At 41.0% G+C, this 23,546-nt stretch overlaps 1 protein-coding gene across 3 annotated transcripts in view; it reads left to right on the forward strand.

The window, feature by feature from the left end:
• Positions 1 to 23,546, forward strand: part of esf1 (ESF1, nucleolar pre-rRNA processing protein, homolog (S. cerevisiae)) — a 76,085-nt gene that overhangs the window by 134 nt on the left and 52,405 nt on the right. For 2 of the 3 annotated variants that reach the window (XM_059986198.1, XM_059986196.1), the window contains exons 2-8: positions 759 to 1,447; positions 3,078 to 3,379; positions 3,703 to 3,816; positions 9,182 to 9,297; positions 15,851 to 16,003; positions 18,618 to 18,732; positions 21,869 to 22,031. In XM_059986198.1, coding sequence (XP_059842181.1) covers positions 793 to 1,447; positions 3,078 to 3,379; positions 3,703 to 3,816; positions 9,182 to 9,297; positions 15,851 to 16,003; positions 18,618 to 18,732; positions 21,869 to 22,031 — 1,618 coding nt within the window. In that variant the 5' untranslated portion in view covers positions 759 to 792. Of the gene's footprint in view, positions 147 to 758; positions 1,448 to 3,077; positions 3,380 to 3,702; positions 3,817 to 9,181; positions 9,298 to 15,850; positions 16,004 to 18,617; positions 18,733 to 21,868; positions 22,032 to 23,546 lie in introns of all 3 variants that reach the window. The other variant, XM_059986197.1, reaches the window with a different exon arrangement.

Raw genomic sequence — 23,546 nt, forward strand, 5'->3', positions numbered from 1 at the left:
GTCGTTGCTCCACCGACTATCGGGATCAGAGCATTTCACCCCCGGGTGCCCGTGACTGTTCGCGTCTCCTCTCCACACCCCCACCGTCAGTTGATCAATAAGGGAAAGCTCCCGGGGAACTGAGCTGGCCGAGCAGCATCCGCAGGGTAAGTGGTCGGTCGTCCTTTCGGAAGGGTCTCGATCCGAGATGTTGATCGACCACTTAATTGTACAGACGTTGCCGACTCACTGAATTCCGATGGTAGTTTGGGGTTTTTTTTGCTCCGTATTCTAGTTTCTGCAGTCTTTTATGTCTCCTGTTGATGTTCTGATACTCCCGCTCCGTTCCGACCACTTTGCCAGATCTCTTAAAACTACCTAATGTCACGATGATGCGGGAAGTTACACAGATTTTTAAAAAAACACATTGTAAAACGTTTCAAGGTCGCTCGTAGGAATTTATACTTGGCCCACACGAATGATTATTGAGATGCAAATTTTAATACAGATATGTAAGACGAGATATTTTAAGTCATCTAAGTGATGGTACATTTTATTCTGAAATTAAAACAGGGTTAAAGAGATAGGTAAGGGAGCAGCACCGGGCTGCCAAAAGGAATGAGGAATTAACAACAACTTGGAGATTTATTGAGACTTGTCCTAAGCTGGAGAAATGTGGAAGGTTTTGCTTGGATGAAGCAAAATCTGTTCACCTACAGTAGTTCATAAAGTTTCACATTGCATATTCTCACAAGTTTATTTTTGTTTTGCTTTTGCAGCTTTCTGTCGGTTTGGATAAACGGTTGAGCAGCAATGGCATCAAGGGCAGAGGAAGTAATGAATGACGAGCGCTTCAGCCGGGTCATGAAGGACCCCAGATTCTGGGAGATGCCTGAGAAAGAGCGCAAAGTCAAGATTGATAAGAGATTTCAAGGAATGTTTCATGAGAAGAAATTTAAACTGAATTACACTGTGGATAAGAGGGGAAGACCAATCCATCACAGCACAACAGAGGATCTGAAGCGTTTTTATGATTTGGACTCAGATGATTCTGATTTGGTTGAAGATGAATGCACAGAGAACAAAAGGAAAGAGGTGGGGAAAAAGATGAAAAAAAGGAAAAGTGGTTTCAATAAAAATCTGGAAGGTAGCATAATGGTCAACAAAGAGGAAAAAACAAAGTTACTCAAAGGGACAAAATTAAAAAAAGTTAAAAAGCCGGGAACTGAGATGCCCAATGATAATGTCAAGATAGATTTTAATAAGGAAAAGCTGAAAACAATAGCAAGTGAAGAGACAGAATTGAAAGATGATCTTTCTGAAAGTAGTGAAGAAATGGAGCAACCCAAAAATGAATCAATTTCCAGCTTTAAACTGCTAAAGAAAAAAATCACTAGAAATCAAAAAGGAATAAAACCGGAGAAGAGTTCAATGAAAAAATGTGTTTCAGAGGATGACACTGAATTAGGTATGTGGTTTACCTTCGTTTTCACCTACAGGGTGACCTGTGTTTTACAGGCTAATCAGTTTCTGGAAATTAATTTGACAGAATTTGCAAATGGTTACCCAAAAACTTTGAGATACAGAATCAAATTCACTCTCTCGTAATTTATATGGGAAGAAAATTACTAAACATTTTTTCATCTCACATTTCTTGACATTTACATTGCTGATGGAAAACAGCCATACAGCCATTTTCTAGAATGCTGAGGGGGTCCCTGTATTCTTTTTGAGATGCAATCATGATTGTTGTCTACTCCAGTTTCTGGTACAAAGTAGGTCTAATAAATCAAGTGTGCACAGGATCCCAAACTATTTCCTGTCTTCTTTGAAGGAGGTCATATGGTTTATTTGAACACTTAACTCTTGAAGCAATTTCATTAATTCCTTCCCCAAGTTATTTCCTTGCAACCTATTCTACATCATATTCTAATTCTCCTCCCTACCATAGAAGTAATTTGTACTAGATAATTAATCAACTTTGTGATGTGGGAATAAACTGGAGGAGCCAAGGAAAATCATATGGGTGTTGTGTTAACATGCAAATCTCACACAGATCACCAGAGGTCAGTATGGTAACGGGCCACACTACTGCCCAGTATTGATCAGGATATTGTTGAACAGGTTGAGTAGTGATTTGAAAATCAGAACTGTTGATACTGGAAGTCTGATTACAGAGTCATATAGTACAAAAAAAAAGGCCCTTCCGTTTCCCACGTCCATGCTGTCCATCACGAACCTTTCTGTACTAATCCAGTACATACCAGTACTTTGTTACCTTCCATACCTTGGCAGTTCAAGTACTCATCACGTTATCAGCCTTTATCACTTTTGCAGACAGTGCTTTCTAATTTGCAACCACCTCAAGATGAAAGAAAGTTTTCATTTGATCACATCTCGCCTCCTTTTGCCTTGGCTTGGCTTAATCCTATGCCCTCCAGTCTTAGACATCTCTGTTATGGAGAAAAGTTTCTCATTTTCCATCCAAGTGATCCTTTTCAGTATTTTGTATCTCCATGTTTGCTGCAAGATTGTTTACAGTCCGAGTAGCAAAAATTGATTTGACATACTTTGATGGGTAGCTCCAAGGAGGTTTGCTTTTCCTCATTTGTTTGTTATTAGAAACTGCACTTTGCTAGCATGGCTTTCCTGCTGATACTTAAGTACCCTTGAATTGAGTGGTGCACTAGGCTTTTTCAAAGGACAATTAAGAATCAGTCATATTAATGGAACTGGGATCACACAGACCAAGTAAAACTGGCAGATTTTCCTCTCATGAAGGATAGATATTGCTACAAATTAAAGTTGAAATTTTACAATTTATGGAAATCTGAAATGAATGGAGTAGAAGGAATGTGATGCTATGATTCAGAGTCAACATTAAGAATCACAGCTCACATTTGATAACTTTGGGCAAAGTTTTGCTAAAGGGCATAAATATGTAACATTAATTCAACTTTTCAACTTCCTTGTCTAATTGACTAGATCCAAATTCCCTATTATTACTTTTGTTGTTTTCACACAGAATGTCCATCAGAAGTTCACAATAGTAGTTCTGTGTTTTGGATTAGACTTCTGATATATTTTCTGTATTTCAGAAAGTGACACCTATGAAGATGACATTGATGATGAAGGTCAGTGGAGTGGAAGTGAATCTTCAAGGTCAGGTGGCCTGAGTTCAGAGAAGGAAAGTGAAATCACAGCAGGCAGTGAAGATGAAGAGGAATTGTCAGAAGAGGATACTGATAGTGACAGTGGTCCTGACTTGGCCAGAGGAAAAGGAAATATTGAAACAAGCTCTGAGGAAGATGACTATTTTGATGATGATCCATTGGCAAATGAGCCAGAAATTGAGCACAACTGGGGAGAGCTGGATAAGGAAGCTCCACGTGAAAATAAGGTAAAAATCATAAAACCGCTGAGACCTTTGAGCCCATTATACCTGTATCCCTCTTCAACCCAGACAACTACCTTTCTCTGTTTACAAAAAAATGTTTGTCTTCATCTTTCCTTACAGATCTTGCAAATGCTTAATCTTTTTACCCTTGAATTCTGGACATTTTTGCTGAGGGAACTAGTTCCTTCTGATTCTTTTCAACATCAATGTGATTTTTATATCCTATTACTTATGATTTTTGTCAATTAATTAAATGTCTTGCTAATATTCTTTAAAATCGGCATTTTGAATTGTTTAGAATTTGGTTTCCTATATTTCCTTGATAGGTCACTCGCCGATTTGCAGTTTGCAATATGGACTGGGATAAGATAAAGGCAAATGATCTGGTGGTGTTATTCAATTCATTTATCCCCAAAGGTGGTGCTGTGTTATCTGTGAAGGTGAGTTGGTTTAAATGCTTCAAAGTTTTTTTTCCATGGTTACCATGATTTCTTTCTCGCTCCAGATTGAGATGTAGAATAACTGGTAATAGGTGCATTGCTGTTGCTCATGAGTAATGAGCAAAATGTTTCCACTTTTGAACTCTTGCTAGCTGCCCTGAGTAATGGCAAAATTAGGGTTTGCCTTAGGTTCTAGTTCCTTTGTTGATCTTGCCTTTTTTCTCTATTGTTTCTGCAGCAGTATAAGTAAAACAAAAAGGGAATTGGTTCCTTATCATTTATGTACACATTGTGATGAATTAACTAGAGTTCAGATAAGCAAATAGCCATTCGCTGATCAAAATTATGCATACAATACTAATGTGTTAATGTAATTTCAATTTGAGCAAAAAGATACCATTAAGCTTATCACATCTCAATTGGCTGTAGGAAAGAGCTTTCCAGATATAACCACTCCTCTTTCCCTCTTTTCCATTCCCTTTTGTAAATTTACTATGAATCGGCTTCTATCACAGTTTCGATGTTTTTTCCATTTATAATGACTTCCAATTCAAATCTTTTTGCATCCATTCCTTTTCTTATGCCAGTTATCTTAATTTTATGATATCTCATTATTGCAATAGAAACATTTGCCCCTAATTTTGATAAAACATTAATTTTGAAACTTTGCTAAATTTTTCGTTATCCTTTCCATAACAAAGAGTTGGTCTAGGTTCTTTCTGTGTTGCTGCACTGTCTTAGACCCTGACATCCTTTTAAGAAGGTGGTGACAAGGTTGGATGCCTATGAATTTACAATTCATAGTTTTGTATTTGGCAAAATATTTGACCTCCGTGTATTCCCAGTATCATTTCTTCATGTGTTCGACCAACTGATTTTTTTTTGCAGACTGAGAAATGCCTTTGGGAGGCATGCTACACTCATAAAAATAGTTTTTTTATATTATGTTTTGCACTATTGTTGTGCTGAACATGTTCTATCTTAGAAATTACTAGACTTCCCCATAGCCCTCTATTTTTCTAAGCTCCATGTACCTATCCAAAGGTCTCTTAAAAGACCCTATTATATCTGCCTCCACCAACGTTGCCTGCAGCCCATTCCACACACTCACCACTCTCTTGAGTTTTAAAAAAAACTTACCCCTGACATCACCTCTGTACCTATTCCCAAGCACCTTAAACCTGTGCCCTCTTGTGGCAACCATTTCAGCCCTGGGAAAAAGCCTCTGACTATTCACATGATCAACATCTGTCATCATCTTATACACCTCTATCAGGTCACCTCTCATCTTCCTTTGCTCCAAGGAGAAAAGGCGAGTTCACTCAACCTGTTTTCATTAGGTGTGCTCCTCAATCCAGGCAATATCCTTGTATATCTCCTCTGCACCCTTTCTATGGCTTCCACATCCTTCCTGTAGTGAGGCGACCAAAATTGAGCACATTACTCCAATTGGGGTCTGACCAGGGTCCTACATAGCTGCAACATTACCACTGGGCTCCTAAATTCAATTCCATGATTAATGAAGGTCAATATACTGTATGCCTTCTTAATCACAGAGTCAACCTGCGCAGCTGCTTTCAGCATTTATGGACTTGGACCCCAAGATCCCTCTGATCCTCCACACTGCCAAGAGTCTTACCATTAATACTATATTCTGCAGTTATATTTGACCTACCAAAATGAACCACTTCACACTTACCTGGGTTGAACGCCATCTGCCACTTCTCAGCCCAGTTTTGCATCTTATCAATGTCCCGCTGTAACCTCTGACAGCCCTCCGCACTATCCACAACGGCTCCAACCTTTGTGTCATCAGCAAACTTACTAACCCATCCCTCCACTTCCTCATCCAGGTCATTTATAAAAATCACGAAGAGTAAGGACCCCAGAACAGATCCCTGAGGCACACCACTGGTCACCGACCTCCATGCAGAATATGACACATCTACAACCACTCTTTGCCTTCTGTGGGCAAGCCAGTTCTCAATCTAAAAAGCAATGTCCACTTTGATCCTATGCCTCCTTACTTTCTCAGTAAGCCTTTCATGGCATACCTTATCAAATGCCTTGCTGAAATCCATATACACTACATCTACTGTTCTACCTTCATCGATGTGCTTAGTCACATCCTCAAAAAATCCAATCAGGCTCATAAGGCACGACCTCCCCTTGACAAACCCATGCTGACTATTCCTAATCATAATTTACCTCTCCAAATGTTCATAAATGCTACCTCTTAGGATCTTCTCCATCAACTTAACAACCACTGAAGTAAGACTCTGGTCTATAATTTCCTGGGCTATCTCTACTCCCTTTCTTGAATAAAGGAACAACATCCACAACCTTCCAATCTTCCAGAACCTCTCCTGACCCTATTGATGATTCAAAGATCATCGCCAGAGGCTCAGCAATCTCCTCCCTTGCCTCCCACAGTAGCCTGGGGTACATCTCATCTGGTCCCGTCGACTTATCCAACTTGATGCTTTCCAAAAGCTCTAGCACATCCTCTTTCTTAACATCTACATGCTCAAGCTTTTCAGTCTGCTGCAAGTCTGCACTACAATCACTAAGATCCTTTTCAATAGTGAATACTGTATTAATTTAGGACGTTTGCTATTTCCTCAGGTTCCATACACACTTTCCCAGGGTTTCCCTTGTTTGGTCCTATTCTTTCATGTCTTATCCTCTTGCTCTTTGCATACTTGTAGAATGCCTCAGGGTTTTCCTTAATCCTGCCCGCCAAGGACTTCTCATGGCCCCTCTGGCTCTCCTAATTTCCTTTTTAAACTCCTTCCTGTTAGCCTTATAATCTTCTAGATCCCTAACATTGCCTAACTCTTTGAACCTTTTGTAAGCTTTTCTTCTTGACTGGGTTTATTAAAGCCTTTGCACACCATGGTTCCTGTACCTTACCATAACTTCCCTGTCTCATTGGAACGTACCTATGCAGAACTCCACACAATTATCTGCTGAACATTTGTCGCATTTTTCCTTACTTTTCCTTGAGAACATCTGTTCCTTGAGAACATCATAAGCTTCCAATTTCCTGCCTGACAGCCTCATAATTCTCCTTACTCCAATTAAACACTTTTCTAACTTGTCTGTTCCTATCTCTCTCCAATGCTATTGTAAAGGAGATAGAATTATGATCACTATCTCCAAAATGCTATCCCACTGTGAGATCTGACACCTGACTAGGTTCATTTCCCAATGCCAAAGCAAGTACAGCCTCTCCTCTTGTAGGCTTATCTACATATTGTGTCAAGAAACCATACTGAACACACCTAACAAACTCCACCCCGTCTAAACACCTTGCTCTAGGGAGATGCCAGTCGATATTTGGGAAATTAAAATCTCCCATCACGAAAACTCTGTTATTATTATACCTTTCCAGGATCTGTTTCCCTATCTGCTCCTCGATATCCCTGTTACTATTGGGCGGCCTATAAAAAATAACCAGTAGAGTTTTGACCCCCTCCTGTTCCTAACCTCCACCCACAGAGACTCCGTAGACAATCCGTCCACGACTTCCTCCTTTTCTGCAGTGTGACACTATCTCTGATCAACAGTACCACACCCCCACCTCTTTTGCCTCCCTCCCTGTCCTTTCTGAAACATCTAAAACCTGGCACTTGAAGTAACCATTCCTGTCCCTGAGCCATCCAGGTCTCTGTCATGGCTACAACATCATAGCTCCAAGTACTGATCCACGCTCTAAGCTCACCCGCTTTGTTCACAATACTCCTTGAGTCAAAATAGACACATCTCAAACCATCCATCTGAGCACATCCCTTCTCTATCACCTGCCTATCCTCCCTCACGCACTGTCTCCAAGCTTTCTCTATTTGTGAGCCAACCGCCTCTTCCCCAGTCTCTTCAGTTCGGTTCCTACTCCCCCAACAATTCTAGTTTAAACTCTCCCCAGTATCCTTAGCAAACCAGGATATTGGTCCCCCTGGGATTTAAGTGCAACCCATCCTTTTTGTACGGGTCACACCTGCCCCAAAAGAGATCTCAGTGATACAGAAATCTGAATCCCTGTCCCCTGCTCCAATCCCTCAGCCACGCATTTATCCTCCACCTCATTCTATTCCTATACTCACTGTCGCGTGGCACAGGCAGTAATCTCGAGATTACTACCTTTGAGGTCCTGCTTCTCAACTTCCTTCCTAATTCCCTGTAGTTTTTTTTCAGGACCTCTTCCCTTTTCCTACCTATGTCATTGGTACCAATATGTACTCTCCCACTGCAGGATGTTGTTATGAACCCCTTAACTGGGTATCTTACCAGCAAAGATAGGAGTATCCATTGAAGTCTGATGATACTATTTTTAACAGTATTTATTTGTAAAAATACACAAAAATAATATCAATGCAAATATACAGATAATATACGACATCAATACTAAGCCTAAAAGTGTGGGTATAATAATAATCAATAAGAAATAAGCTCTATCGTTATCTTGGGGATAATGAATTGTCCGATGGAAATATGAAGTTCAGTTCAGTTCAGTTCATACAGGCTGCAGTAGTTGTTGTTCACTGTGTTGCAATTGTTGGAGGGAGAGAGAGAGAGTAACTTGCCGACTTTCCTTTTACGATCTTGATCAGTCTCCGTCCTTTAGCTAGACAGTTCCGTGGAGGACTCGTCACCCAGACAAGGGTGGACACTCACACAATCCCCCACCGGTCTCGTAACGTCTCTCCTGGTGCGTCTGAGGGGTGTTCCCCAGACCCTACTTTTATCCCCACTCACGGGGTCTCAAACGTCAATCAGGTTGGGATGATGCAATCCCTCAACCAGACCACTCTGGTTGCCCCCTGAGGGGTTTCAATGAATAGAACAGTACTCAATACACGATTCCTTCTCCAAGAGACAACAGCAGTAATCTCTCTCTTTGTCAATAAAAGACATTTCAACCTGTGCTGTGCCCCTCTCTCATAAATTTGTATGAGCTGTTTATCTTTCTCATTTCCTTTGATAACAGTATCGGAATAGTAGCGATTTGCGATTCTCCAAGGGGGGGGGCATTGGCGATTCTGTACCCTTCTGCCCATCAGAGTTGCTCCTCATTCGTAACAATATCTTCGACGTGATCTGAAACATCCCTGACCCTGGCACCTGGAAGGCAAACTACCATCTGAGTTTCTTTCCTGCATCCACAGTTGTATTAAAGAGCCTTAATTTCATATTGTGTCTTAAATAATAATGGATGATTTTCACTTACTACGATATGAAACTAGAAAATGTTTATTAAGATTAGAATTTTGGTTCCCCCATACATAAATATATTCAATTATTTATCTGCAGAATATTTAGTAAGTGGGTTATTTGTAATAAAAATGTTTCACATTGACTACTTCAGATCTACCCTTCAGAATATGGAAAAGAAAAAATGAAAGAGGAGGAATTACATGGGCCTGTGGAATTACTTTCTAATAACTTACCAGAAAATGCAGATGAAGACACTCGTGAACAAAGGTAAATAGTTTGAAGAGCTATTTTACAACATGAATTCCACACTGATACTTGGTAATCCCTGTTTTATTTTGGCTGTGCTACCTCTCTTTCTTCCTTTTCAATATGCTTTTTAACTTCTTGTCTAAGCTCAGTTCTTCTCTTATTTGATATCTGGCAGTTACCAAATTTTGCTTGGAATTCCTGTGAAGCACCTTGTCAGGTTTTACTACCTCAAAGAAACTGTAGGAAGGTAAAATGTATTATTGCAGTGATACATGTATTCTAAGGCACAGCCACACCACACCCCTCCCCACATGTCCAGCATTCCCCTGGCTAATGTGCAATTATTAGAAAACATGTTTAAGGACCTTAAGAGATGGACATGAGGAATTGCTGTGCTTCGGAGACATAGCTCACCCTAATTTTAAAACAGCACTCCAGAGAGTTTCTTGATCCACCTCAAGGACCAGATGGCAGCGTTGGATAAAGGAAAAGGCAGCACCATTTGCTCCGTGATAAATCCAGCATGGCTCGTGGATGTCTGGCCTGGAACATCTAGCAAAGAAACGCCAACTGTTCTACCTACTGCAGAAGTTCTTTGCTGTCAACCTGACTGTAGTCCATAACTCACCTCAGGCAGTGATCAGGCTAGATTTTGAGGCACTAAATGTCGTAATCACTCGGAAGGAAACAGCATACCCCAATCCTTGTCATATTGTGGCAGGAGACTTTAATTTGGCTCCCTTGAAGAAGACACCTCACTTCACTTGCAGCATTCAAAGGATCGAGCAGATGTGACCACTGGTAGACCAGCATGAAGAATGCTTGCACTTTGGTAAATCCAACCTCCTGGCTGTGCTGCTTCTGCCTGTGTACATGAAGAGACTGAATACCGCTACCGAAGACCATGAAGAGCTAGATGACATAGCCAGAGGGGCAAAATGGGTTTGCTGTGAGTCAGTGGATTGGATCATGTTCAAGGATTTGTTGATGGACCTAAATAAATATGCCACATATGTCACCAACTTTGTGAGAGCATGTATGTACGAATGTGTATCCACATCAACATTGTGTTTTCCCCAACCAGAACCCCTGGATGAAGCAGAAGATTCATAATCTGCTGAGGGTTAGATTTGTTGAATTTAGATGCTGGTGTCCTAGAGTTATAGAAGAAGGCCATGTATGACCTCAGGAAGGCCATTGCAATTACAAAGAGGCAATTTCAAACTAAACTGGTATAGACAGCTATGCCAGGGCTTACATAATACTACTTCCTACAAAGTGAGATGGGTTTGCCTAACTGGCAGCAACCCATCACTCTGGGATGTCTTTTAGGCATGCTTTGATAGGAAGAACAATAATGCACCTGCACAAGTGCCACGTCTGTGGATAAACCTGTCATCTGAATTTCTCGGGCTGATGTCTGGGCACTCCCTCAGGAAAAAGAATGTATGAAAAGCATCTGGATCAGATAGCATACCTGGCTGAGTACTAAAGGTCTGGGCAGATCAACTGGCTGGTGTATTTACAAACTTATTCAGCCTCTTGCTCCTGTATTTCAAGGTTCCCATCTGCTTCAGAAAGGCATCTATTGTATTGATGCCAGGAAGATTATTTAGTTATTAGTTCTATTTGAATTACTTGATTTTTATCTGAATGAAAATTTTATTTCAACAGTAGTCTACGTAGCATGATGATGATTTGAAGTAAACAACTGTATAGGAGGACAAATTCATCGTTATTCCAGATCCAATGCAGCACAAAAAAAATAATAAGAGAAAGAATGCAATAATTAAAAAACACAATAAATATAAACACATAAGACAGCATGTGCACATAGATTAATTGTATATGCATAAGTGATGCTAGGCACAGGAGTGTCTATGTAAGAATGACAGGAAATGATAAAGCAGTGGATGTGAAGGCGAGAGGGTGTGGAGAAGTGGGTTAGTAGGTGGAGGTGTTGATCAACCTTGGGGGAAGTAACTGGTTTTGAGTCAAGTTGTCTTGGCATGGATGCTGCATAGACTCCTTCCTGATGGGGAGTGAGACAAACAATCTATGACCAGAGTGGATGGGATCCTTTAAGATGTTACTGGCCCATTTCTGGCACCTCTCTGTATATATGTTCTGATGACAGGTGGGCTGGTGCCAGTGCTACATTGGTTTGACTGCCCATTGTAGAGCTTTCCAGTCTGCCACAGTGCCACTTCCATATCATGCAGTGCTGCAGCATGTTAGATTGCTTTCTACTGTGCATCTGTAGAGGTCATGACTTGATGGACGTTGTCCAGCTCTGCAGCTACCTCAGAAAGCAGAGACTTTGGTGAGTTTTCTTGATTGTGTACAAACTGTTCCGGGATCACAGGAAGTTGTGTGAGATTTGTACTCCCAAGAGTTTCAAACTGCTCAGTTTCCACTGCTGTGCTTCCACTGTAAAAATTTGTGTGAGTGGTGTGAATTCTCCTGAAGTTGCTAACCACCTCCTTTTTCATGTTGACATTGAGGAAGAGGTTATTTGACTGGCAGCAGGTATCGAGCTCTTCCTTCTCCTCTTTGTAGGACATCTCATCCATGGTTGGTGATGAGCCCCACCACTGCTGTCATCAGCAAATTTAACAGTGTGATAACTTGGGTGATTGGCTGTGCAGTCCTGTGTGAGCAGAGGGTACAGCAGTGGGCTCAGCACATTGAACAGGTGTTGAGGATGATGGCCAGTTGTGCATCTTGACTATTTGAGTTTAGTTAGTTGCACAGTGGTGTATTTAAACTAATGAATAGAAGTTTGTTCACCGAGGTCTACCAATTGAGGGCGCTGCATTAACACATTAAATATTTGGAGAGCATTTGCCATCTGTGCCAACATTAATATAGTTCTCTCACTATCATGTTCTTTACCGTTATTAAGTGGAACTGGACATGACAGAAGAAAGGGATTTTTTTTCTTCATATAATGATTCATTATTAAATAATTTTGGTAAGAATCACTGGGGTTTTCATGTAGTATTTTGTGAATAGAAAAACTAGGGAAATATTTTGCGTGTAATCTTTTACAGGTTAACAGTAAATGTAACATTTATATTTTAAGCCAATGACAAATTTTCGAAGAATATCTGACTTTGTTTTGCTACCTCAGTCAGCTAAAAGCAGGGGTCTTTATATGAATACACACAAAATTTTGAATGTTAGGCTCCAGGTTTTGATGAGTGAGGATGTTGCGTGCAGAACTAAAGATTGTTGCTTGACCATTGATTAGGGTTCAAACACGTTAGCACAAGTTCCACTAGGCAGAGGAGAGCAGTGGTAGAGGGGAACTGCTTGGGTCTGGTGTCCAGAAAGAAACGGAAAGCTTTGAGACCTTCCTGGTGGGGAATGGAGGTGTATACTATGGACATCCATAATAAAAATAAGATGATGGGTGCCAGGGAACCTGAAATTCTTGAAAAGTTCAAGAGCGTGTGAGGTTCACGGATGTAGGTGGGAAGGGACTGAACCGGGGGATAAAACAGAGTGGAGGTATGCAAGCACTGGTGACTGTCCTGCACTTTTGCTGTCCTACATTGACAACTGCATTGGTGCTGCTTCCTGCACCCTTGCTGTACTTGTTGATTTCATCCACTTCACCTTCAACTTCCATCCAGCCCTCAAATTCACTTGGTCCATTTCCAACACTTACCTTTCTGGACCTCACTGTCTCTATCTCGGAGACAGCTTATCCACCAATGTCTATTATAAACCAATGAACTGTCATGGCTAACATATCCCACCCTGCTACTTGTAGAAACACCATCCCCTTCTTTCAATTCTTCCAACTCCATTGCATCTGCTCCCAGGATGAGGATTTTCATTCCAGAACGAAGGAGACTCCCTCCTTTTTCAAAGAAAGGAGCTTCCTTTCCTCTACCATCAAAGCTGCCCTCAACCGCATCTCTTCCATTTCACGCACATCTGCTCTCAGCCTAACCTCCCACTATGCTACCAGGGATAGTGTTCCTCTTGTCCTCACCTACCACCCCACCAGCCTCCTCATCCAGCACATAATTCTGCAAAACTTCTGCCACCTCCAACTGGATCTTACCACTAAGCACATCTTTCCCTTCCCCCCCCCCCCACCCCACATTTTCTGCTTTCCACAGGGATCACTCTCTACGTGACTCCCTTATCCATTCATCCCTCCCCACTGCTCTCCCTCCTGGCACTTATCCTTGCAAGCAGAACAAGTTCTTCACCTGCCCCCACATCTCCCTCACCACCATTCAGGGCCCCAAACAGTCCTTCTAGGTGAGGTGACACTTCACCTGTAAGTCTGTTGGGGTTATATACTGTATTTGGTGCTCCCAGTGTGGCCTCCTGTATATCTGTGAGACCCAAGGTAGATTGGAAGACCTCTTTGCTGAGCATCTGCGCTCCATCCATCAGGACAAGCAGGATCTCCCACTGGCCACCCATTTTAATTCCACTTCCCATTCCCATTCTGGTATGTCCATCCATGGCTTCCTCCACTGCTGGGATAAGGCCACACTTAGGTTGGAGGAACAATCCTCATTTTCCATTTGGGTAGCCTCCAACCTGGTGGCATGAACTTCAATCTCTCAAGTTTCCAGTAATGCGTCCATCCCCTACCCCACTACCCCCCGGCCTGCCTTCACCACTTTCCATCCCCTTGTCCCTCTATCGTTGCTCACCCATTGCCTCCCTCTAGTGCTCCTGCCCCCTCCCCTTTCTTTCTTCCATAGCCTTCTGGCTCTCTCACCAATCAACCGCCTGGCTGTTTGCCTTCATTCTCCCTTCATTTTACCTGTCACTTGGTGTTTCTCTCTCCCCTCCCCTCACCTTTTTTTCAATGGTCCTGACAGAAGGTTTTGGCCTAAAACGTCAACTGTATTTTTTCCCATAGATGCTGCCTGGCCTGCTGAGTTCTTCCAACATTTTGTGTGTATTGCTCCGAAATTAATAACACCATGAAAATTTATAATTAATATACTACTGTAGAATTTTGAATTATCAATGATTTAGAAGTGATCAATAGTAGATAAAAGTTGATCCAACATGTCAGTGAGTCAGTGGATAAGCATAGGACCAAAACCAAAGAAATTTGGTAGTGAATCTGTGGAATTCATTGCCACAAACAGCTGTGGAGGCCAAATCATTGAGTATATTTAAGGTGCAGGTTAATCTTTTCTGGATTAGACAAGGTATCAGAGGTTATTGGGAGAAGACAGGAGAATGTGGTTGAGATCAGCCATGATGGGATAGTGGAGCAGACTGGAATCTCCTAAGTCTGCTCCTATGTCTTATGGTCTTTCAGTCTAATAGTGCAAATCATTGTTAAGACTATAAAACACATTACTTTGAATATTGTTCAAATGGAAGTTTAAATAGATTTTGAGGAAGAGGTAAATAGTTACAGGCTAACCCCACCCCACCCAAAGTAATGAATGGGTTTCTATTTTTATTGATGTGCTAAAGTTAATTTCATCCTTTAGCTGTAAAATACATGTTGAGGCAATCATAGCTCCTCAGTATAGTAATGAATATTATCTAAAGCACAACAGACAGGTGAGAAAGAATAAATACTTAAAGTGGAGAGGGACAACTAACTCCAACGGGATCCCACTACCAAGCACATCTTCCCCCCCCCGCTTTCCGCAGGGATTGCTCCCTATGCGACTCCCTTGTCCACTCGCCCCCCCCCCCCCCCCCCCCACCATCCCTTCCCACCGATCTCCCTCCTGGCACTTATACTTGTAAGCAGAACAAGTGCTACACCTGCCCTTACACTTCCTCCCTCACCACCATTCAGGGCCCCAGACAGTCCTTCCAGGTGAGGCGACACTTCACCTGTGAGTCGGCTGGTGTGGTATACTGTGTCTGGTGCTCCCGGTGTGGCCTTTTATATATTGGTGAGACCGGGCGCAGACTGGGAGACCATTTTGCTGAATACCTACGCTCGGTCCACCAGAGAAAGCAGGATCTCCCAGTGGCCACACATTTTAATTCCATGTCCCATTCCCATTCTGATATGTCTATCCATGGCCTCCTTTACTGTCATGATGAGGCCACACTCAGGTTGGAGGAACAACACCTTATTTACAGGCTGGGTAGCCTCCAACCTGATGGCATGAACATTGACTTCTCTAACTTCTGTTAATACCCCTCCTCCCCTTCTTACCCCATCCCTGACATATTTAGTTGTTTGTTTTTTTTCTCTCTTTGCCCATCACTCTGCCTGTTCTCCATCTCCCTCTGGTGCTCCTCCCTCCCCCTTTCTTTCTCCCGAGGCCTCCCATCCCATGATCCTTTTCCTTCTCCAGCTCTGTATCACTTTCGCCAATCACCTTTCCAGCTCTTAGCTTCATCCCACCCCCTCCGGTCTTCTCCTATCATTTCGCATTTCCCCTTCCCCCCACTACTTTCAAATCTCTTTGTATCTCTCCTTTCGGTTAGTCCTGACGAAGGGTCTCGGCCCGAAACATCGACAGTGCTTCTCCCTATAGATGTTGCCTGGCCTGCTGTGTTCCACCAGCATTTTGTGTGTATTATTTTACATTAACTGCCTGTGCTTCCTTTGTAGAATTATCAGGGAAAAAGTGCGAGAGTACCAATTCAAACGGCTGAAATACTATTATGCAGTAGTGGAATGTGATTCTCCCGAAACAGCGAATAAGCTTTATGAGGAATGCGATGGAATGGAGTATGAAAGCAGCAGTTCCTTTCTGGATCTCAGGTTTTGTGAAGATGTTGAATTTCTATTTCTTTGGTTTGCTAAAATAATTGTACAAGTATCTATATCTTTTCATTAGCCAGCAACTTCTGATTTGTTATCGTACATGTATGTTTTGAGACTTTTACATTGGGCAAACAGTGATCATTTGGCAACAACCAGGAAGCCCAAAAGGAATTAGTTCAAGATTTTCAATGCTTTAAGAACATCATCTTTGGATAACAGCTAGGCCAAGTTGAGTTCTGGTCATATTAGGATCAGTAGGCCTAAAAATAACTCAGAATTTACTTGGCAGCATGTAGCTTACTCTCTCCAACTTGATGCAAGCGTCAATTCTCTAGTGATAATCTGAACATATTTGTGAATAATTTTGGGTTACGACCTCCATCTCGGCTGTAAGCCCATTACAAAGAGCTGATCGTATTGGGTGAAGAACTTCATCATTCCATATTTGTTACACTTTACTGGATGAAGTGCTCCAAAAGTTTAAGAATTATTTCATCTGACTAATGTTCTGTTGTTTTGGGTGAATGTAGTAATACGTTTGATATGAATTCTTTGCTGCTGTGTAATGTTTGGACATATTGATCATTAGTCTCTATCAGGACACACAGCCTGTTCTCTGGCAAACATCCTTGTACTTTCTGACCATTCCAATTTCTATCATTGCATATACCCAGGTGACAGTTACTTAGATGAGCTTCGATAGTTTGTGGGCCACTGCAGATGGTTTTCATTTGAAGTGGATCTGCAGTGCCTATAAAAAGTACAGTATTCACCCCCCCTTGGAAGTTTTCATGTTTTATTGTTTTACAACATTAAAACACAGTAGATTTAATTTGGCTCTTACTTGGCACTGATCAACAAAAAGTGTTCCTTTCATATCAAAGTGAAAACAGATCTCTACGAAGTGATATAAATTAATTAAAAATTTAAAACTCAAAATAATTGGTTGCATAAGTATTCACCCCCTTCAAGTCAGTATTAAGTAGATGCATCTTTGGCAGTAATTATAGCTTTGAATTTGTGTGGATAAGTCTCCACCAGCTTTGCACACCAGGACACTAAAATTTTTCCCCATTCTTCTTTACAAAACTGCTCAAGCTCTGTCAGATTGCATGGGGATCATTAGTAAAGGGCCTTTTTCAAGTCCAACCATAAATTCTCAATTGGATTGAGGTGTGTAGCTTTAATTCCCATTCCTGTGTAGCTTTGGCTTTATGCTTGGGGTCATTGCCTTGCTGGAAAACAAATCTCCCAAGTCGCAGTTCTCTTGAGGACTACATCAGGCTCTCCTCCAGGATTTCCCTCTACTGTATTTTGCATTACTCTACTGTATTACTGCATTCATTTTACCCTCTACCTTCATAAGCCTTCCAGGACCTGCTGCAGTGAAGCATCCCTACAACATGATGCAACCATCATTATGCCTCACAGTAAGAATGGTGTGTTTTTGTAGAAGTGCGGTGTTTGGCCAAAAAGCTCAATTTTGGTTTCATTGAACCATGGAATCTTCTTTCAGTTGATTTCATGTGAGGTTTTTGTTCCCTCTTTGCCATTCTCCCATAAAGCTGCGACTGGTGAAGCAACCAGTTTTACGTGCAGCCTTTCCCATCTCAGCCACTGAAGCTTGTAGCTCCTCCAGAGTTGTCATAGGTTTCTTGGTGGTGTTCCTCACTAGTCCCCTTCTTGGACAGTGACTTAGTTTTTGAGGACGGCCTGTTCCTGGCAGAGTTACTGCTGTGCCATATTCTTTCCATTTCTTGATTGACCTCACCGTACTCCAAGGGATATTCAGTGATTTGGAAATTTTCTTGTATCTGACTCCTGACCTGTGCTTTCCAATAACCTTTTTAGAGTTGCTTAGTGTTCATTTGTCTTCATGGTGTAGTGTTTGCTGGGATACTGATGCACCAACAGTTGGACCTTCCAGATACAGGTGTACTTTTACTGCAATCAATTGAAACACCTTGACTGCACACAGGTTTACATATAGCTAGGGCACCTTAACTAATTATGTGATTTCCAAATCCAACTGGCTGCACTAGTGATGATTTGGTCTGTCATATTAAAGGGGATGAATACTTATGCAATCAATTATTTTATGTTTTATATTTATAGTTAATTTAGATCACTTTGTAGAGATCTGCTTTCACTTTGACATGAAAGGATCTTTTTCTGTTGATTGTGTCAAAAAAGATAGAATTAAATCCACTGTGATTCAATGTTGTAAAAGAGAGGTGAATACTTTTCATAGGCATTCTATGTTATATGCCAGCTACATTAAGCAATGCAACTGATACTTCTCTCTGTGGCTAAATTTAAAAGCTTGCATCAGTTAATTTAAAATGGGTTTCAAATGATGAATTAAAGTCAATAATATGTCATTATTAAGTTACTTTAGTAGTGGCTGTGTTGATAATATTTGATTATTTGTTGCTTAAAGCACTCTAACCAAACTAACTTTATGTTAGTATGTTACGTAAAGTATATTAATTTATTTGCAGATTTTTAAACTCTATTTTAAATCTTCTTATTCTTGTAGTTAGAGTTTTAATGAAGAGTGGAAGACTTGTACGTCTGAGTGAGACTTATTTGGGTTTGTATTGTAATACAGGTTTATACCAGACGAATTAACATTTGAAGATGAGCCAAAGGATGTTGCTGCAGATGTGAATTTGGCAGAGTACAAACCAAAATATTTCACTTCAACGGCACTCGGCTCATCAAAGGTGATTAAAAGCACTTGCCTGTAGTCTTATAAACAACATGGCTTATGTATGTACAACAAACCATCCATTTCATAAACTGAACTTGGAATTTATAAAAGCCAAATTAGATTACTTTCAACTAGTAAATGTGTATATGGTAACGGTTAAAACTGGGTGCAATTTGGTCTTTTAAAGATCCTGCTTGCATCTATTTAAACCTTTTTTTATAAAAACAGCTTGCATCAGCAAAAGAAAGTAATGTAGTCCAGATGAAAAATGAAGCATAGCTAGGCAGATTTCATTTTATCTTTTTGATATGCCAAGACATGTGTTTCTTAAGAAACATGAGGAAGTAGAGTTAGTCGTAATTCCTCTGCATGCCTTAACTTGTATTCCAACTTTTTTAATGGTGATATTCTGGTTCACCTTTTGCAGAATAATTTAGATTATTTGTTCTTTAATAGCCTTAACAAAGTCCTCAGGTTATAATAAGGTTCTATTTCTGAGACTGTTTGTAACCCAAGCTGTTCTTAAGCCAGAAATAAACTAAACAGTGTGGGAGAGGATCACAGAAACAACTCTTAACAGGAAAGCAAGTGGATCTGTTCAGGATAGAAGATGCAAGGAAATGGCCCATTCCCACCCAGCAGAAGATGTTAGCAACAGATGGCAAACCCATCGCCACATATGCCACCTGTTTCCCAAACACTTGTTTGTACGTACGTGGTGTCAATGAGTCAGATATTTATAATCCGGGGGGTGGGGTGGAGGCTTCTAAATGTTCTTTCTGGATTGATATGAAGTTCACATCAGTGCAATTGATCCAATCAGAATTTTGTTATTCATTTCTAGGGTGTGAGAGCCACTGGCAAATCTAACATTTAATGTCCTCCATATTCTTTGGACTGAATATACTAGAAATTCTTGGCATGTCTGGTAGCATCTGTGAACAGAGTGGTAGAGTTAATGGTTGATGATCTTTCACTAGGCAAAGTTTAAAAAATGAAAGGGTTTTCAATTGGCTGGAAGGGGGATTAATGGAGAGAACATTAGGGTAGAGCCAAAAATTGATTGAGTGGTGCAAAAGGTGAAATAAGTATTTACTTGAATGTCTTCCAATTTTGTGTACTCTATTTGGTACCCACAACGTGGTCTTGTCCAAAACAGACAAACCAAATGCAGATTTTATAACTGGGCTGCAAATCACTTCTGCTCATTCCTCATGGTGAGTGACACTGAGCTTCTACTTGCTTAACAGTTTAATTCCCCAACACACTCCCACTCTGACCTCAAGCCTTTGGCTTAAATTGGAATAGCATTAATAGGCTTGAGGAATAGCAACTCATCTGACCAGGCTCATTATACTGTTCAGATCTCAATACTGAATTCAACAACTTTGTGTAACTTACCTTTCCAATCTGTCAAAACTGACCAGTTCTAAGAAACAATATATAAATGTTATGTCAATTTTCTATCTCTACAGTTGCTGCCTGACCTGCGAATTATTTCCTCAGAGTTTCAGTAGCTGCACTGTCTTATGTCCCACTATTTTTCTCTCTCTTTATGCATTCCCTCACTAAACACTCCTTTACACTGATCATTTGTGATTAAACTTTCATCACCCTCCCTCAGCCAGCAGCACTGCCTCTTAAATAAAAAAACAAAGTGCTGGAAGTACTTAGCAGATCAAGAAGCATCTTCAAGAGGAAGATGGTCTTAATTGCTAGAGAGAGAGAAATGAGGCTGCAGGGAGGATGAAGGAAAGGTGGACAGGACAAAGGGAGTATCCTGATAGGGAGAGACTAGGGATGACCTGTGAGTAAACTGTAAATAAGGCATTTTGGTTAATGGATAGGGTCCTGGTACTCCATGCAAAAGAAAAACATGAAAGAAGGTCAGTTAGACAATGGAACTTGTGAACTGTGGGGCTGTAAATATGCTAATGGAGAGGGGAGAGAGAGAAAATGAGTGAATGAAACAAATGGATGATATGCCTCTTTCTGATGCAGACAAAGGAAGTTAATTATTTGAGGTTGCAGTATTTGATACTGAGTCTGGGTGGCTGCAGCATGCCCGGACAAGATGTGCTGTAGAAATTTTCAACGTTTTAAGGCACTTTTGTTTCAGCTTTGACTTTTTTTTATCTGGAAGTAATGCTTATACCTTTGGTTGCTCAGGAAAGACAAGTGTTGCATTTGGAGTTTCAGAAGAATGTACCAGGGAATCTTGAAAGGAGAGGCCCATTTAAAATGTAAAAGAGAAGGGGAATGGTGTTGAAGGTGGTCAGAATTGTGAAGGATAATGTATTGAATGTAGAAGCTGATGAGATGGGGAGCACCGGGGAAACTCCATACTTTTAGAGTAGCTTAAAATGTCAGCACAATATTGTGGGCCAAAGGGCCTGTAAGGTGCTGTAGTGTTCTTTGTTCGATGAGAAGGGTTAAGTCAGAAATGTTGGAAATGGACAAGGTGTCAGAAAGGGCTGTATTAATTGTAGAGAGAAAGCTGTGCTTCAGGAAGAAGGAAAACATTTCAAGAGGCATCTCTGAGGGGAGAATGAAATAAAATCTTCCTCCCCTAACCCCTTCTTCCCTCCTTCCCCACCCCACCCACCTTGTTTTGCTGGCTGACCTGTTGATAGTTTCCTGCAGTTTGTTTTTTCTGATATTGAAAGGCTATTCCATTGGCTTAACACTTCAAAACAGAGGTACAAGTGGTTCGCTGTCCACTAGTGCTTGTCTCATGCCCAAGTTATCATAATCAAAATTAAGGCCAGGAGCTGCAAAGTGCAGAAGTGAAAGAAAGGATTTTGTTGTACTGACATTTATTTTAACATAGTAGAAGGCTACATGTAGAAATGCTGGAATGGGATGGGGGATTAAAACAATCCTGAAGTAATCTGACCAATGCCCTTTGATTGTGACTTTCTTTGACTTGTATTTTTGTGTGTGGTTTTAATTTAATTTATTATATTTCCTTAATTTTGTTTCTGCACTGTTCGTATCTTTTTAAAATTATGTTTGCTGAGATTCCTTTCTACTTTGTACAGCGTTACCTCAACACCACATATCATGCCTGTGTTGGATTTTTTTACTGATTGATATTTTCTAGCATTACAAGTAATCTTTTTCTGTTCATTTTAAACTTTTTATGTTAGGCCCAGCTAACATGGGAGGAGACTGACCACGAGCGTGTTGCTACGTTAACAAGGCGATTTAATAAGGATGAGATTAAGGAGATGGATTTCAATGCCTACTTGGCTTCTTCAAGTGAGGAAGATGATGATACAGATATAAAAGAAGAGGAGGAATCACAACCAGGTGAAGATTTAGGTTTAGGATTTTGATTTTTGTTTCCCTATTCTCTTTGAACCTCAGTAAATGTGTAGTTATGTGTTTTTCTTGGTTCTATGACTAATTTCTAGTTCTAAGATACTACTGAAATAAGCAAAGTGAATATACCCATACCTGAAGCTGTGGATTAACCAGAAGATCAGCAGTCTGTTGAGTGCTTGATCTGTGGTGTTCAAGATTGGTGATCCTAAACTCTTAAAGAAGTCCTGCTACAACATACAGAAGACTATTTTAGGAGTGGAAAAGCATTTCCAATTGAATTTAGAGTTGGAATCAGGTACACATCAGCTCTGGGAGGATTTGCAGGCTATGACTTGCTACAGAGGGAAACCTAATGTCAAGAGTGGCTGTGATGTTTTATTCCCAGGTGAGCACCATGCCTTTTATGCATGCTTTGAAAGGAAGAATAAAACCACACCTGTGAAAATCCCTGCAGCATCTGACGTCCCTGTGATCTCTTTCTCAGAAGCCAATGTCAGGACATCTATCTAAAGCATGAACCCTTGCAAGGTGTACCTGATGGAGTACCTGGTAGGGTATTGAAAACCTATACCAATCAACAGACGGGAAGGGAATCCAAGGACATCTTCTGTCTCCCACTGCTGCAGTCAGACGTTCTCACCTGCTTCAAAAGGGCATCGATCATACCAATACAGAAGGAGAGCAGGGTGAGCTACTGCAACGACTGTCGCCCACTTGCATTCACATCTGCTGTGATGAAGTGCTTTGAGAGATTGGTAATGGCTAGATCTGCCTAAACAAGGACCTGGACCTACCTCAGCAGGTCTACAGCAGATGCTATTTCAGTTGCTTTCCATTTATCCTTGGACTACCTGGACAATAGCGATACTTATGTCAGGCCACTGTTTATTGATTACAGCTCAGCAATCAACACTGTCATCCCTTCAGTACGAATCAACAAGCTTCAAAACCTAGGCCTCTGTATCACACTCTGTAACTGAATTCTTGACTTCTTCATCGGGAGACCACAGTCGGTGCGGATTAGAAATAACATCTCTAACCCACTGACAATCAACACCGACACACCTCAAGGATGTGTGCTTAGTCTGTTGTTTTACTCTCTCTACACCCAGGACTCCATGGCCAGACACAGCTCAAGTACCAACTATAAATTTGCCGAAGTCACAACTGCTATTGGCAGAAATTCGAATAAGTGACGAGGAGACCTACAGGAGTGAGATAGATAGACTGGTTGAATTGTATCACAACAATCTTGCGCTCAACATTAGTAAGCCCGAGGAATGGAGTCTGAACTTCAAGAAGCAGAAATCAAGCGAGCACACCTGTCCTCATCAAGGAGTGAGCAGTTTCAAGTTCTTGAATGTCAGTTCTGGGCCCAACGTATTGATGCAATTACACAGAAGGCACATCAATGGCTATATTTCATTAGGAGTTTGAGGAGACTTGGTATGTCACCAAACATTCTAGCAGGTGTACTGTGGAGATCATTCTAAATGGCTG

Source organism: Hypanus sabinus, chromosome 12 (genome assembly GCF_030144855.1).
Source record: "Hypanus sabinus isolate sHypSab1 chromosome 12, sHypSab1.hap1, whole genome shotgun sequence".
Lineage (NCBI taxonomy): Eukaryota > Metazoa > Chordata > Chondrichthyes > Myliobatiformes > Dasyatidae > Hypanus > Hypanus sabinus.